The sequence below is a fragment of the Juglans regia genome, chromosome 6 (genome assembly GCF_001411555.2).
Source record: "Juglans regia cultivar Chandler chromosome 6, Walnut 2.0, whole genome shotgun sequence".
Taxonomy (NCBI): domain Eukaryota; kingdom Viridiplantae; phylum Streptophyta; class Magnoliopsida; order Fagales; family Juglandaceae; genus Juglans; species Juglans regia.
This window is the reverse complement of record NC_049906.1, coordinates 10,632,938-10,649,577: the sequence shown is the minus strand read 5'-3', so window position 1 is coordinate 10,649,577 and position 16,640 is coordinate 10,632,938. Positions and strand designations below refer to the sequence as shown.

The 16,640-nt window shown below is 36.9% G+C and overlaps 2 protein-coding genes across 2 annotated transcripts; both read right to left on the bottom strand.

The window, feature by feature from the left end:
* Window positions 1-1,269: 1,269 nt before the first annotated feature.
* Window positions 1,270-1,680, bottom strand: LOC118348607. Its single transcript, XM_035690652.1, has one exon. It carries the CDS (start codon window positions 1,678-1,680, stop codon window positions 1,270-1,272), a length of 411 nt encoding a protein of 136 aa, XP_035546545.1.
* Window positions 1,681-10,989: 9,309 nt separating this feature from the next.
* On the bottom strand, window positions 10,990-13,150 carry LOC109014960 (cytochrome P450 CYP82D47-like). Its single transcript, XM_018997454.2, has 2 exons — window positions 12,144-13,150; window positions 10,990-11,780 (listed from the first exon to the last, which is right to left on the bottom strand). The coding sequence occupies exons 1-2, from the start codon at window positions 13,116-13,118 to the stop codon at window positions 11,154-11,156; spliced, it is 1,602 nt and encodes a 533-aa protein (XP_018852999.2). The 5' UTR covers window positions 13,119-13,150; the 3' UTR covers window positions 10,990-11,153.
* Window positions 13,151-16,640: the final 3,490 nt, after the last annotated feature.

The following is a 16,640-nucleotide window of genomic DNA, read 5'->3' as shown; positions in this document are numbered from 1 at the left end:
TAGATCTCCACCATCCATCTTCCAAGCTTATGTGATAAGTTTTGACCAAGCAACTAAAGCCCTTATCCCTTTCACCCATAGGATTCCCAAGACAAGCCATTAAGCTCTTTACACCCATAGGCTTCTAAAGCAAGCCATTGAGCTCCTTTGACCCATAAGCCTCCTAAGGAAGTCATTGACTTCACTTTCATTGCACCCACTGTCCAAAGCAACACAAAAGGAGAAGAAGAAAAAATAAAAACTATCCTAAGGCATTCTAGACTTACACGTCGGTCTACACCCAAGGAAAATAGAAAGCTTCATCTTCCTCTCCAAGCAAGCAATAGCCAACCTTCACCTATTTCCTTCCTCTTCTCTTTCCATCTTCAAGAAAGCAAGTTCATCTCATCACCTTCAAGCCTTGTGACTCCATAGCAAGGGAAGAAGAAAAATATTTTCTCTCATCCTCTTCAAGCCATACGAGTATACACCTTCCTACTCATTTTCTGTTTTTGCCTCAAAGCTTGGAAATAGAGCTTGATTCCATCTTCCAAATGATGAAATATTGAAGGTACTATACTTTTAATTTATTCCCTAGTATGATTTACATGTGGGTTTCGAATATCACCATTTTCTTACCCAAATGTTTCAGTTTTGGGGCTAAAACAGTTCTATTATTTTGGCTCTTCATCCACACGGCTATACTACCATTTGGTCATCTATATTGCCACTTGAAAGGAGCTAAGAGCTTAAGGTAAAAATCCTAATTTGAGTTATTTATTTTTAAAGTGATTTTGGAAGTTCATTAAGTTGTTTTGGCATGCATTTTGGTGTAGTTAAATTCCTATATTGCAAACAAATATGTATGCCCTATTTTTGGCCCAAACCGAATTAAACTTGGTTTAATCATAGGTGATCATTAATGTGATTTTAAATTATATATGTTGGTATCATGTGCCTTTTTTTTTTTATAGAAGAGTTGGAAGCCATCTGTCCATTAGTGACCCCGTCCCAATTTTTTTGAAAAAACCTCACTTATGGCGGAGGAAAACCGTGGTTACAAAATCGAGACTCGAGAATTACAAACAACCCTTATATCTAAACCAAAACCGAAAAACAAAAAACACAACCTAACACAGCAGACCCAACCTAACCTAACCAAAAACCTGCTACTACAAAAACTGCCTATAAAAACAAACCACGACAGAAACCCAAACTCGTCCTCCACGAAACAAAAATCCGCACGAACGAAAACCAGCCGCAACCCACAACACACACAGATCAACTTAACTATTTCTTCCGCCTGATTGAAGGGAGACCCCATTTATCAACTCTAAGCAAACCCCGTAACAAAGGAGCAACCTCCCCCATACTCTGCCATTCCACATCACCATCAGTTGCTCCCCTTCTAGCTAACCAATCCGCAGCAGCATTTCCTTCCCTATGAATGTGCATAAACCGAACATCCATAGCAATGAGCTGAAGTTGCAATTCCTCCCAAAAATCCTCCAAATACCAGCTACCGCATCTGTTCTTATCTAACCATGTCAGAATCACTTTAGAGTCCATTTCTATATCAACTGCACTGAAATTCATTTTTTTACAATGTTTGACACCTTCTAACAGTGCTCTTAACTCCGCATAAGTGCTATTGCCATACCCAAGATTCTTAGCAAATGCTAACAGCAACCTCCCATGCATATCCCGAATCACACCGCCTACCCCTGACTCACCTGGATTCCCTCGACTACTACCATCCGTGTTTAGCTTCACACGGCCTTGATCCGTGGTATCATGTGCCTTGTGTTGAGATTTGGTTGGTAATCTACTTTTAGGATGCTAGAGGTTTGGTTTAGAGGTTTTGCTTGGTTCTATAATTTTATATCTTGCTTTTAAAGGTATTAAGTGAGTAAATCATAAGCTTAAGTATTTAAAGGTTTTAAAGTCTCTTAATGGGTAACTTTGCTATACTTTAATTTTAATGGGAGGTTTTAGCTAAACTATTTAATATATTGCTTATGTGAATAAGTTATAGCTTAGTTACTTTAGATATAAGGGATTAATTGTGCATGAGGTATTATGATATGCAAAGTTTTCCAAATATTCCTAAGTCCATGTCATGCCATAAAAATAGCCCATTTATGTTGTCCCTCTTTTGGTTAAATTCTACCTAACCCAAGAGTCCAAAATATTATTAAGCTAACCTTCTTATAATGAGGGACTACAAGTTGATTTAAAGGGCATGTTTCTTAAGCTTGTTTAGCCTACTTGAGATGCCTAAATCAAATTCAAAACCCATTGTTGAGAATTTTCAGATTTTTAGCTCCTAATGTCTACAACCCAAAGTGAGTTTGAACCAAAGAGACCTTGCTTGAAGCTTATGAATTCTTAATTACTTTTCATGTAAGCTTTTAAAATAGCATTTTCATGGACAGCTAGCATGTCTTAATATTTAAGTTATTTCTCTTATAAGTTGAGGTGAGGAGTAGTCTTTGGTGTTGTGACAGTTCCTAACATGCATCTAATATTATGTAATATTCGCAGCGGATATTTTTTTTCCTTGAGCAATACTATGCACCAAACGTATAATATCCCAAATAGTTAAAATAGAATCCATGCATATTTCATATAATAAACATCCACGATTACAGCATAGGTCTGAGAAGACAATAATCTCAAAACAACAGAGACCTGACTCCATAATTACATTGCCAAAATACACTATTGGGCTAGCTCGTTGAGTAACTCGCATAACTCGACTAACGATGCCAGAATACTATCCAAAGACCTAACTATGGAGGCTGCAAGTTCTGTGTTGCATCTATTGCGTCTAGTTAACCTCCTCTAGTCTGCTAGTATCTACTCCCTACTCTGATCCTCACATATCGTCTACCATTTGGGAGGAATGGTAGTTGGGACTACCACGGTGAGATTTGATTACAAATCTCAGCAAGTTAACAAGAAACTTCCACACAAGTTAATAATAAATACATGGCAGTAAAAGCATGAATGTATAGTCAAGGTCGTAAGTAAGTATAGCATAACTTGAATTGAAACTGAAACATAGCTTGACGTGATATGACATGTACGTGAACTTAAAACATAACATAGACTAGCAATATAGCATGAACGTGAACTTGAAAAATAACATAGACTTTAAACATAGCATGAACGTGAACATACATAATTTGAACATGAACTTGGACATAACATAACATAAACGTGAACTTGAAACATAACGTAAACGTGAACATGACATAATATGAACGTGAACTTGAACATAACATGAACGTGAACATAATCTGACATGAACATGAACTTGAAACATCATATGGACTTGAAACATAGCATGAACGTGAACATACATAACATAACATGAACTTGAATGTAACATGACATGACATAAATATGAGCTTGAAACATATTCTTATCTCATGGGATCACTATGATAGAGTAGTCTTATCTCATGGGGTCACTATGATTGCGTAATCTTATCTCATGGGATTACCATGATTGCGTATTCTTATCTCATGGGATTACCATGATAACATATTCTTATTTAATGGGGTTACCATAATTGAGTATTATTATCTCATGGGGTTACCATAATTGCGTATTCTTATCTCATGGGATTACATAACATAAGTCGAAAGACATGACATAGTTGACAGAAAATATTTTATACCTTGACATAACATATGACAGACAACATTTCATAACATGGCATAACATGTAACAGATGACATAACGTAACATGACATACTTGCAACTTATAACAATACGTGACAGAATAGATGGTGTAATAAATACACATATAACGACATGGCATGGCATATATAACAACATACGAACATAAATTGTAGTTTCCTTACCCATCACACATACATAGCAAACTAATAGTAAGTTGAGAGCTAACTTACATCGATCATCGCATTCTAAGAGAATAAAGCGCGAAACACGAGGAACTGAAAATAGTGATTCTAAAAATTTAAAATTTAATCACTAATAATTAGAAGCATGACAACAAGCTAACTTAGAGTAAAGTTACCATTTAACCCTCTACATGTGAGAAAATGACTATTTTATCCCGAACTTAAGGATTTCACATCCTAACTCTAAAAATTTCTAAAATTTACATTTCTCATGTAAATTTTGTCCTAAACTCAAATATCAACTCATAAAAATTTAAAATAAATCACAACTATGGAAAACACACTATGGCCGAAACATCCATAAGATTTTTCCCTTGATTTTTGTCGCACTTCTTCTAATTTCAAAACTCATGATCAAACCAAATTTTTGCAACAAATATCTTCCTATCCTAAGTTTAAAAACATACTTAAAACATCCAACAAGAACATACTAATCATCAACCCAAAACTTTTTAGTAAAAAAATCCAAACTTTTTAACTAAAAGCAAACCCTTGAATCTAAAGTTTTGATCTTATTCAAAACATCTCCAAGAATTCCAAAAATATCAAATCTTACTTCTAACATATTCATAACATCATCCTAAGATCAACCATGCTTTAAATGATAAAAAAAAAGTCACCAAAAATCATAAAATAACACTAGGAGTTTTTGGTTTTACCCTTAGTCCAAAAACATAAACTTTTCTCTCAACTAACTTTGATCAATCTCTTGAACCATGGCTTAAAGACATGTGATCTTCAAAATAAAAAATTACATGGCTTGCAAAATGTGTCATAAAGAAGATCCAACCATCAAACTTAAAATCACATGTCTAAAACTCAATAAAACATTGATCTAACCCAAAAACATCAAATCTTAGGCCTAACCGAAAACTTTGCATAGAAAAATCATATCTTTAAAAATAATACTAAATATCTTCAAAATAACATCCTAACATGTATATAATAGGCTTAGGATCATCACATAAAAAGACCAAAGCCTTTGGAATAAGATTAAACCACGAAATATTCAAACTTTCTCAAAACAAAAACTGTTTTTCTACTTCCAATTTTCAAGTTTCTAGATCTATGGAAATCTATCATCAAAAGCTTTAGTCATGCAATAAATGTAACGCTCCGTCCCTGAGAGTCTGGAGAGTTAACTCATATTATCTGATAATCAACTCCAACGTTACTAATACCCTTCCAAAAGCTTCAAGTCAAACGTAAGCACTTTAAATTTAATTAACCACACATACTCGTATATAAAATCCTCAATACAGTAACCCCAAAAATTACCAACTTCTCTACATATCACTTAAACTCACATTTCAACAATATAATTATAAAAAATCACCAATACTCATCGAAAACTTTCTATTCTTAATCCATTATTCCTAAGTCATCTCACCCAATTCTTAATAGCTTGATCCTCAGCTGAAATATCCAAAAATCATCAGAAAATATTGGAGATAAGAGGGGGTGAGTTACCAACAACTCAGTAAGCAGAGAACATATACTAATATGTAAACATAAGCATTTACAGATTTCAGAATGCAGAACAAAACACTTTATTTTTAGAATGTAGAGTCAGAACATGTTATAAAAATATCAGAGCGAAAGTTAAAAAATAATCTTATTCAAATTCTTTTGGCATAGCATAACTGACCACCATCGTACCAGAGCATCATATCGCATCAGAGACCATGTTTAACCCCCGTGGTAGGGTTGTGCAAACCCCAGTACCTAACCGAGCAGAAACAGAATGTGAATCTTCCCCTTATTTATTCTCGGAGCCCCGAGTGTGCACACAGGAAAAACCACCAGAAAACCACTTTGTTTCCGAAGTGGGTGCACCAGAAACAGAACAGTTGGTACCAACCCAAACAGAAGCCACTATTAGCACCCGTGGTAGGTCAAATAGGTCACCATCCACAAACCACATCCCGATTCAGAATGTCATGCCAAAAGTTTTCAGAAATCACATCATATCAGAATACGGAACACCTTCAGAACAGAACAGAGTTTTCAGAAATCATATCATATCAGAGTACAGAACATCTTCAGAACATAACAGAGTTTTCAGAAATCACATAACATAATTTTATGCACAAACTTTCATATTCGCTCTCTTTTTCATAGTTTAGAAGTAAAATGCAAAATAGCTCATGTCTATACCAGTCATGCCAGAAAAGACTTTATTCTTAAACAGAATCTCATGAGTAATGCAGAACAAATAACTGAGGTAGTTCAAATATATTTTCATAACAAAACATGTTTATTTTCAAAAATCAACCTCAGTCCATTTTATTTTTATGCAAATCTAGCATAGGAACCCCGCTTACCTGGACAACTTAGCTTTTCAGAATTTTCCTCAAAAAATGTCGAGTCGACTATAAATCATCACCTATAAAAAATAATCACATAATTTCCATAATTTTCCAATCAATCACAGATTTTGATATTTAAGCCTAAGCTTCTTAAATAACCTATTTTAATTCCTAAAAACTTAAAACGTTCATAATCCCAAAATATATCATCACTCTGTAAAATCACTAATATCCACCATAACTCACATCAAACACAAAACACCAATATTTAAATCCGAAATAGCCAACAAATTTCGTAGCATAAACCAATCACACAAACAACTCTATCATCCAATCCAACCGACCCCTTACTCCTCGGACTTAGTCCGGCACAACCAATTAACAGTTTAAACACAGTGTAATGTGTTAGTGCAAAAATACATTAAATTCACGAGAATTCTTTGAAAAATACTTACAGCGCTATATAATAATTTCCAGAGGATCACGGAGGTGCAAGAAGTGGAAATGCAGCTGCAGAGCAAAATGCACTATGGCCGTGGGTCACAGATACCCACTTTTCAACGGGTGCAAACGAAGACCCGAGATTGATAGGGTAGGGCCTAGTGATGTCGGTGAAGCTAGTGGTAGTAGTGGTTGGCCGTGAGTGGCGGCGCAAAGGGTGGTTGTAGTGCAAAAATACCCAAAACAAAATATTGATGGTGGGGCTTCACCGGTGATAGATCGGAGGTGGGGTTGGGTCCATTGGATTGCTAGGAGGTCGAGGATGATGTGGTGAGAAGATGGCGGCCAATGTTGGTGCGACGGCAGCGCGCGAGCACAAGAGGTGCCGCGGCTTCTTGTGGCACATGGGGGCTAACGGCGGCGCGGTTGGGGCTGAAATCAAAGGGTGGTGGTCGCCGGCGGCTGGGGGAGCTGGGGAGCTGGGCGGTGTCGCTCACGGTGGTGCGACGTGGCGGGGCTGGGTGGACTAAGAATGACGCACGGGAGAGAAGGAGGGGGCTGGGATGCGCGGGAAGGAAGCCAGGAAAAGAAAAAGAAAAGAAAGAAAAGAAAGGAAGAAAAGAAAAAGGAAGGAAAAATAAAAGAGGAAAGAGAAAATGTAGAGAAAGAAATGAGGTCCAATCCTCACATCTTGGGTCACAAAAATGATCTAATAGAAACGACTTTAAAACAGTAAGTGAAATAAAATAATTCAAACCTAATGATTAAAATGAAAATAAATAATTAAACCCAATAATAAGTTAATTTAATTCGAGAAGAAATTTAAACATGTAACAATAATTAATTTAAGGAAAGCAGTTCAAAAATAATTTTCGTAAACCAAAAATCATAAAATATTCCAATTAAAAATCTAATAATTTTAAAACAAGAGAATAAATTCTGAATCATTAAAAATAATTCTTCCATTAAAAATACACTAAAACACGGGGTGTTACAATAAAACCCCAATGAACATTCATAAATACATGCTAAAACACACCATTAAATTTTCGGACTAAGATATGTCATTAGCTTGGTCAAAATTTTCAAAACATAACATACTCTCCAGTTTCACGCTTAGAATAACCTTTCCATGGTTAAGAATACTTTGGATCGACCACTGAGCATGGAATGAGAGTAATAATATATCCATGAAAACTAAACTCAAAGAAGAACAACTTTTATGAATGAGTCATTGTGCAAAAAAATCGTGAAATCTGTCCGAGAGAGCTCTTTTGAGTTTCTCTCTAAGAACGGGGTGAATAAGTGATGAAATAGAGTGAAATGTGTCCTGCACGACTTCAGACTTTTGGAGGGGGAAGTTATGGGCTTGAATGACCCTTGATTGAATGTGGCTATGTAACATAAAGTGGAGAATAGTAAGGGGCAAGAACTGCCTACAGTAGCTGCGAGGTATGGAGGTTGATGAGGTGGACTTCTCCTTCACATCAAGACACTATTGGGTGTAGCCAAGGGCAGTGGATGGCCTGCCATGTGAGGGAGGAAACTTCTTCAAGAATTTTTGCCAAGGTGGCCAAATTCGTGGGCCTCAACTAAGTAGGCTTCAATTTGGGGTTTGGTTAGGGTTTGGGATGCTATTAAGCCCAAATCAATTTTTTCTTGGTCCAATAAAATTTGCAAGGTTTAAAATGCCATAGTTGGATAATGATGTCATAACAAGGATTTGATTAATTAATAGCATGTGAAAGTGATTTAATCAAGTGATTAAACACAATGCTAGAAATCGGATTAAAAAGGGTTTGGAGGCCAACTTTAGGGTTTGGAAAACCATTTAGGGTTTCGTTTTCAACCAAGTTTTTGGGATATCAATTGTATCCCAACCATTTAGTGTTTCGCTAGAATTGAAACCCTCTTTGGTCTAGCACAATTTGGTTGATTAGATGAAACAAAGTTTTGCTTAGGTGGCATGATCTCACACCTTGTCTTCCTTCACAAATCCATCCAATGGTTCCTCATGGTGCCAAGTGTCTAATACCATTCACTATGTGTGGCTAAGATCTTGCCAAGTGTCCAAATAAAACTTCTCTAATTGAATTTTGACATTCCACATTGTGATTTTGAAAACACTGCAATTGGTGAGCTTATCCAGGTTACTATTCACTTAAAAAAAAAAACATAATAAACTTAGTATTGGAAAAAATCTTAAATATTCATATTAACCTACAGTGAAAATCATTTACCGAAATTTAACCCCAAAATGCCCCTAAAAATAATTTCGTAGTTTTGAACAGGTGTTACATCCAAAATTATGAAAATGAGTTATTGCGCCATAAAATCCTAAATAATCAATTGAATCAAATGGCGTAGACCATAACATACATTGACACTTCTAACTATCGCAAATAATTAAACTCATATTTCTAGCATCATAGTGAGTGATAACACTTACTATGTTGACAGACTAAAACTTGTGCGAAAGGTAGATTCGTAAAAACTTATGGGATTTTCACGAGTTTCCTAAAGTCAATAGAAATTCCACCAATAAATTTCTAGCTGTCAGTTACACGTTTGGGGGGGGGGAAGAATCCACTATAATATGCTTGTTTTATAGTCTTACATCCTCAGTGTACAATGGAAATCAAAATCAATCTTCCAGTGAAGAAGCTATCATTGGAGCTCCAGTTGCGAGGTTGAAAAAGCTGAAGAAGATGTCGAAGTAGCAGTCTGTCCCCAAACTCGTCTGGCCCCCTCCCTTTATCCTCAGCCCCTTGCCTCTTTACATCACATCCTCTCTCTTTTATGCCACATCTCATCTTTTTCCTCCTGATACTTTTTGTTTCTCAACCTTTTGTCCTCTCAGTCCTTCTCTCTTTCTTTCCTCCTAATGAGTCCTTCCATCTTTGACAACGCTTGAAGACCCATTATGGGCTTGAGATATTTCATCACCTCCAAGAATAGGTATTAAAATGATGATAATAATGATGGAGAAGAGAATTACAAAACGTGGTGCAATGTAACGTGCAACTACACAAGTAATCTCCACACTTAAGGGTGGGCAGCAGGGCCCCGTACCTTGCTACCCTGCCCTTGTTCACCTCGCAAGGAGATCTAAGGCCTACTCGGGGCTGGGGCCTGAATGAAAAGGGGGCCCCGCCCCCGCTCTGTTCCACATATATAAAAAATGTGTTTTTTTTATATTTATATATATAAATAAATATATTGTATATAAATATATACAATTTATTAAAAACTTGAAATTGTATTCAAGTTATTGGATTGTCTTGGCCTCCTAGGCCCCTTTATATATAAGGCCAAGGCAATATAATTCCCTCTCCCCGGTTACCGGGGGGCGGACCGGACTCATTAACAATTGCATGTGTTTTTTATTTATTTTGTATCAGGTTGTGAAATTCTTAACCAAGAAAGATGTTTGAAGAATGATAATGTTTGCCTTCCTCCTAGAAAAGTTCTTCTGACCCTGTTTGAATTCAGAATTGAGTTGAGATGGTTTGTGAATAGCAGAATAAATATTGTTAGAATATTATTTTTTAATATTATTATTGTTTTGGGATTTGAAAAAGTGAATAATTTATTTTGTTTTATTTGAAAATTTAGAAACATTGTAATGATTAGATGAGATGAGTTGAAATGAGTTTCGAATCCAAACAAGTCTTAATAATCGAGCCCTTAGATAATGGGTCTTCATTATTTGAGTTGGTTTTCCACAAAGAGGGACTATAATTTGGGAAAGTATTATATAGTTGAATGATGTGACATTAACTGCATCAATCTTTCGACTATTAATGTCAATGAGCGGAAGATGATCGATCTATGAGTACTATAATTAATGTCACATGATGTCAATGATCATGTTAATGTCGCATCATAACTTGTTTTAGGCTATAGTCATTATTTGCCACAACAGTACTATAATCACCGAAAAACATTGTTTTGGTTGTTAAGGTTCCATCAAACATGTGGCAAGCAATGTTGCGAAAATTGCTTATTTATGATGAAAAATGGGCATTCGACGCTAATACACATGAAAGAAATATAAATTTTCCCTTATCATAAAAATAAATTCCATTAAAGCTATGATGTATGGCTGTCTATACATTTAGATTTCCGTACAAGCCTATATGGTGTATTTCTTGATCTTCTTTTTCCTAATTAAGATACATTCATTCCTCAGTAATAAGAAGTTATGATCCCCTCCGATGCAATTTGGATGACTATCCAATAAACTAATTATTTGTTTAAAATACGAGATTTATGCCAAGAAAATTTAGACAATGATCTTAACATGAGAACACGAACAATATTATATATAAAGTGAACATAATTATTCTTCTTTGGAGTTTTCTCAAGTTCCGAACAGACATGTTTTGTTTTTTAGATCGATGGACATATTGCATAAGATATATATGCATCGCTAGAACACACTCCTAGTTGTTCACACATAAATTATTTATTATCAGGGATACTAAAAGTACTACACATGATATACTTGAGCAAGAAGGCGCGGAGTGAGATGAATTTCGAGTGGTGTTGCTTTAGCCGTGGAAAGTCCAGCTTTCTCAACCATATCTACTAGTTCAGCTGATGGGGTTGAAATGTCAAAAGCATGCAAGAATGTAGCAAGTGTGAGTTGAATCAGTTGCAACCCAAGCGAGATTCCAGGGCAAACTCTTCTACCACTGCCAAATGGTATCAATTCAAAATTCTGACCCCTAACGTTGATATCTTTATGGGTAGTAAGGAATCGTTCTGGACGAAATTCTGTTGGGTCCAGCCACACATGTGGGTCTCGATGGATCTTTGATAGATTAACAATAAGACGTGTGCCTGCTGGGACATGGTAACCAGCCAAAGTACAATCTTCAGTGGACTCGTGCGGCAAAGAAAGTGGGGCTGCAGGGTATAAGCGCATTGTTTCTTTGATGACAGCTTGGAGATAGACTAGGTCTTTTATGTCTGAGTCCTTCACTTGTCTTTCCTTACCAATCTGGAGGTCAAGTTCTTGTTGGACTTGCTTTAGAGCCTCCCGATTGTTAAGAAGTAGAGAGAGAGCCCATGTCAAGGTCACAGTTGTTGTTTCTGTGCCCCCTAAGATAAGGGTCTACAAAAGTGGCAAAGTGTCAATTTCATATGTACATATATGCAGCTTGAGATCATGGACTAGGGTTTCTAAACTTGAATCTTCACAAATTGCTACTTGTAACATACAAAACAAGCAATGTGTGAAACATTGAGCAGAGAGGAGAAATGACACTTTCAAGTGCTAATTAAGCAATTACTAATCCTATTAATGTTACTTTCTTCTCGTGAGGTCCATTTTCTATATATGATGCATACGTACATAATACGAGCGAGTTATAACCTTGAACTGATCCTAGGAATGCCAATGCATATGATAGTAGACATGACTAGTGGATAATTGATTAATCATCTTGGTTAACCAAATAATAATTAATGATCGTACCAGGCAAGTAGCTTTGGTGATTGTATCAGCATCAAAATTGGAAACATCCGTGTTATCTATGACAATGGATAGCATAACATCCATGAAGTCTTGGTGTCCATTGTTCACCTCACTTGAGAGGCTTCGTTGTTTATGTTCTTCTAGCAAACCTTTAAGCACGTGATCTACTTCTCTTGCGATTTTCTTCATGGCCCTCTGGTCCCCAGCCAAGTCCAACCACCTTAGATATGGAAGTGCATCCGAGACCACAAACTTTCCGGCAAACATGAAGAAATCTGTCAATGCCTTCCGGCACTGGAGATCATTTCCTTCATGATCCTCATCCTCGGTGGCAGCACAAGCAAATCGCTTCCCTACAACCATCCTAAACACAGTGTTTAGCATGATGTTGCCGAACCATCTCTTCATCTCTACCAACATGAGCTTCTTGTTATTGACCAAGAGTTGATATGTTTCTTTTATAGCTGTTTTTACCTCCGACTCTCCAATGTGTTTGAACATCTCAAGGCGCTGACTTGAAAAGAATTTAAGTGTGGTTATTTTTCGAACTTGGCGCCAATAAGGACCATAAGGGCTCAAACCGAATAGAGCATAGTTATAGCCCATGAGTTCTGTTGCCACAGATTTTGGACGGCTTGCAAAGATTCTGTCTTTCGTTGTATAACACTCTTTGGCTATCTCTGAATTACTGATCACTATAGCTTTATGCACGCCCAACCTGATGGTGAAGATTGATCCATACTTGTCAGCCATATTACCCAAGGTTATATGGGCAGGTTTTGACCTTGCTAATAGGTGGAGGTGGCCAATCATAGGCCATGCACCACCAGCTTCTGGTGGAAGTGTGCTTTGAGGGGTAGTTTTTTGGGCTGTCCTCTTCCATAATAGAAAGAAGAGAAATAGAAGCAAGCAGGCAAAGATGCTGGCCATGATATAAGTCATATTAAAGGTGCTTGAGTGATATTGAAAGAGCATATATAATTTGGTTTTTGGTTGTGGATAGAGGTTGCAATGAGAAGGGCGCTCGCGCACATATATATAAAATACACATTACTATTTTTATTTTGTCCTTTATCTCACTCTTGGCCCTTGGGAATGCAACTTCTTATTCGGTGCAGATAAACGTGCCGCCCATGATGATTCCAAATTAAGAAATGGCGCGCAAAGTCAAGAATACACAATTCACAACCATTCATCGGAATCTCTCTCTCACGTTTCAGCTTCACGTGCAGTTCAATAATTAATGTCAGCAATTTTCTTGTTCCATACGAATCAAACCCTAAATTCGAATCATTACATTCGTACTAAATTTGATAAAAAAAAAAAAAAATTACTCATGACTCATATATATATATATATATATAGTCTACTTCACACATATGCTTTTATCTTTTTAATCTTTTTATTTTTTCTTTAATAAGTATGTAGTGTAAGTTGGATGATAAGTAAAATAAACTCTTTTGAAGTACTATCTTAACTATATTCATGATTTATAAAGCTCGTGGAGATCCTTTGAACCAATTGGCAACACCTTAGTTTTCTATCAAGCGAAACCAATGATCGAATCTCCCAGTCTCATGTAAAAAAGAAATAAAAAAAAAATCATTTGATAATTATTGTTGAACTAGAAAAAGACAATATAAGAATACGGCGAATCAATCAATCAATTAAATAATAAATTTGTGATTTTACGGTTTTCATAAAAATATTTAAGAAATTTTGGACAAATTTTGTAAGTATGAATGATGAGGTGTAAGCGAAATCCTATATATATATAGTGCAAAGAATGAAATCATAAGCACGACTACTGATCATGCTCTTTTTTATTTTTTGGTTTTGTTCTTTAATAAGATCACATACTCCACCGGTTTTGATGAAATAAGAAAAACTGCAAACACTCAATTCCTTACGGGGTTCTGGATTTTTATGATTGAAAAGATATGGGATAAGTTCAACATGACTTAGAAAGGGTCTCTTTTTACAACTGTACTGAGGTTGAGTGAGTGAAACTAGGGTCTCTCTCACTACAACAAAAATGTCATTTAGTGACGCTTTGGAATTGGTGGCAGTCTCCAAACTGTCACAAAAAACCAATTTTTGTGACGATTTATACAAACCGTCACTAAATCCAGATGAGAATTCAACTGACGTTTGAATGTTGGCAAATGTATGTTCAAACGTCATATGGACATTCAAACATTAAAGATATTTACGTGCGAACATAATTTTTTTGGCACCAACGTTCGAACATTAGTTAGTGACGTTTGAATGTTAGTGAGTGACGTTCGAACGTTATGGAGCGACATTCAAACGTTAGTGAGTGACGTTCAAACGTTGGATGGAGTATTTGGTAAATATAACTATAATCTAAATTTTATGCAGTTTTTAAATAAAATATTGCATACTTTGTGAACAATTATTACAAATTTAAAAGGATTGAAATTTGAAGTGCAATGATTTAATATTAAAATTGGATCAGCTAACATGAAAGAAAATTAAGAATTGAAATTCAAAACAATAGATACATTAAATAATATTAACAATACATATTTTGTAAACAAAATACAAAAGATAATAACATTTTGTAAACAACACTCAGTAGGTCATGTTGTTCACAAATGTATGAAACTCCTCTTTCAGTGTCTCAAGCTTCTGATTTAGGACATCGACACGATGGGCAATCTGTGCAACAGTTTGCTGTACATGCGTGATCTGTCTATCGATCTGTCAGTCCATATGCATCGTCATCTCTGAGATGATTGCACCAACCCAAGCTGGCTAGACATCCCCTGCAGATGCACCCATTGGCTGCTAACCAGTACTTCCAATCTGGGGAGCAACATTGGGCCCAAACTGGGTTGGTGGAACAAAATCTAGTACAGGGCCAAGCTGACGTCGAACAGACCCTTTGCCTTGTCCAATGCTCTGACAATGTGTGATCATGTTGAGGGGGCTCATCTAGTCTGCCACCCACTCCTTCACCTAGAGTGGCACTCTCCGAGCCAATAATAGCCGGCTCAGGAGGACTACATATGGGAGGTTGTCCATCGAGATGATACTTGCCTCGTAACGGATCCTCTAAAAAATCCACCGTGGCAAGTCGACCGGCTCTCCATGTGCAACGTGTATCAGGAATTGCACGTGAGCCCCATTGAACATGGTCTTATGTGCCACAAGATCTAGATTGTTTGCAATAATAAGTTGCAACTTGCGGAAGAAAGGCATCAACTGATTCTGGTAAAAGGAGTTCATCTTCTCCAACTGCTCCCGATCTCTGCCAGTGGGGATGTAGAAGTCCTTATCTCAGTCGTCAACATGAAGCTTGTGTGCAGTATCCTCGACCTCAACTGGGCCAGTATATGATGCAGATGTGCCTGCATCTGTGAGGCCTGCACTTGCAGATGCTCTAGGGTCTGTGTCCCCGTGCTGAGGAGCTATTGTGTCTCTAGCCTGAGCAACTGGTATAATCTCACCCGTCTCAGCTACCCGACAGATCCCAAGCAGGTTGGCGATAACATCCGCCGATACCTCAAACTGTACACCGCATACAATCACTGTGTGGGAGGATGTGCCTTGAGGCATAAAGCACATCTCCATGTTAAACTCCCGGACTATTGAAGGGTAAATCTTCCCCCTCAACGAGCACATCTGGACCCATCCTCTCTTCACGAACACGTCTCTTAGCGGCTTCTACTCCCATGTTAGCTCATCAAACTAGTTAATTAATACTTCTCGTTCGGCCATGACTGTTCGGGCCCCAAGTTGAGCAGTGTTTGGGTTGGCTCCGTCCTGGCCCTATTTCCTTGTTGTTAATAGATGAGCTATATCCTAGATTAATAAGAACAAAACGTTAGAACATAGATATAAATATTTTGTAATAAAATTAATACTATTACCGCCAACGTTTGAACGTTTAGACATACACATTCGAATGTTATCAGTAAAGTTTGAATGTATAAGACAACGCGTTCGAACGGGACTATCAAACACTAAAACGTTAGAACGTGATTACGTTTAAACGTTCAAACGTGATGAAAATTGATCCACGTACGAACAAGGGGAATGTTATGTTCTAACATTTCCTACTTAAACGTTCGGATGTAAATGCATTGTTTGGAACTAAAATATTAACGTTCATACGTATTCTACCACATTCGAAACTCATTGGTTAACGTTCGAACGTATTCTACCACGTTCGAATGTGATGGTAATGTTTGAATGTGGTCTCAGAACTTTCGAACATATATAAATTCCACGTTTGAATGTCAATGACCACTTGAAACTTAATGGTTGTTAACGTTCGAACGTTACTTATGACACAGAAATGGCTGAGTCGACTCAGCCATTCCCAAAATAGAAAAATACACAACATTTGGACAAAAGCCACCGTAGAAATGAAGTATAGACTTCAAAAAATGTTTCTACAGTGGCCATTTGACCATTAGCAACCCATGGTGGCCAAAAAATCAAGCTAAAGTTCCGGCCACCAATGGGAAT

Excerpts from the sequence above, each read along its gene's own strand:
- LOC118348607 (XM_035690652.1), bottom strand. The coding sequence starts at position 1,680 with ATGCATGGGAGGTTGCTGTTAGCATTTGCTAAGAATCTTGGGTATGGC.
- LOC109014960 (XM_018997454.2), bottom strand. The coding sequence starts at position 13,118 with ATGCTCTTTCAATATCACTCAAGCACCTTTAATATGACTTATATCATG. Across the intron at positions 11,781-12,143 it reads TCACCAAAGCTACTTGCCTG|ACCCTTATCTTAGGGGGCAC; the intron begins GTACGATCATTA and ends CCACTTTTGTAG.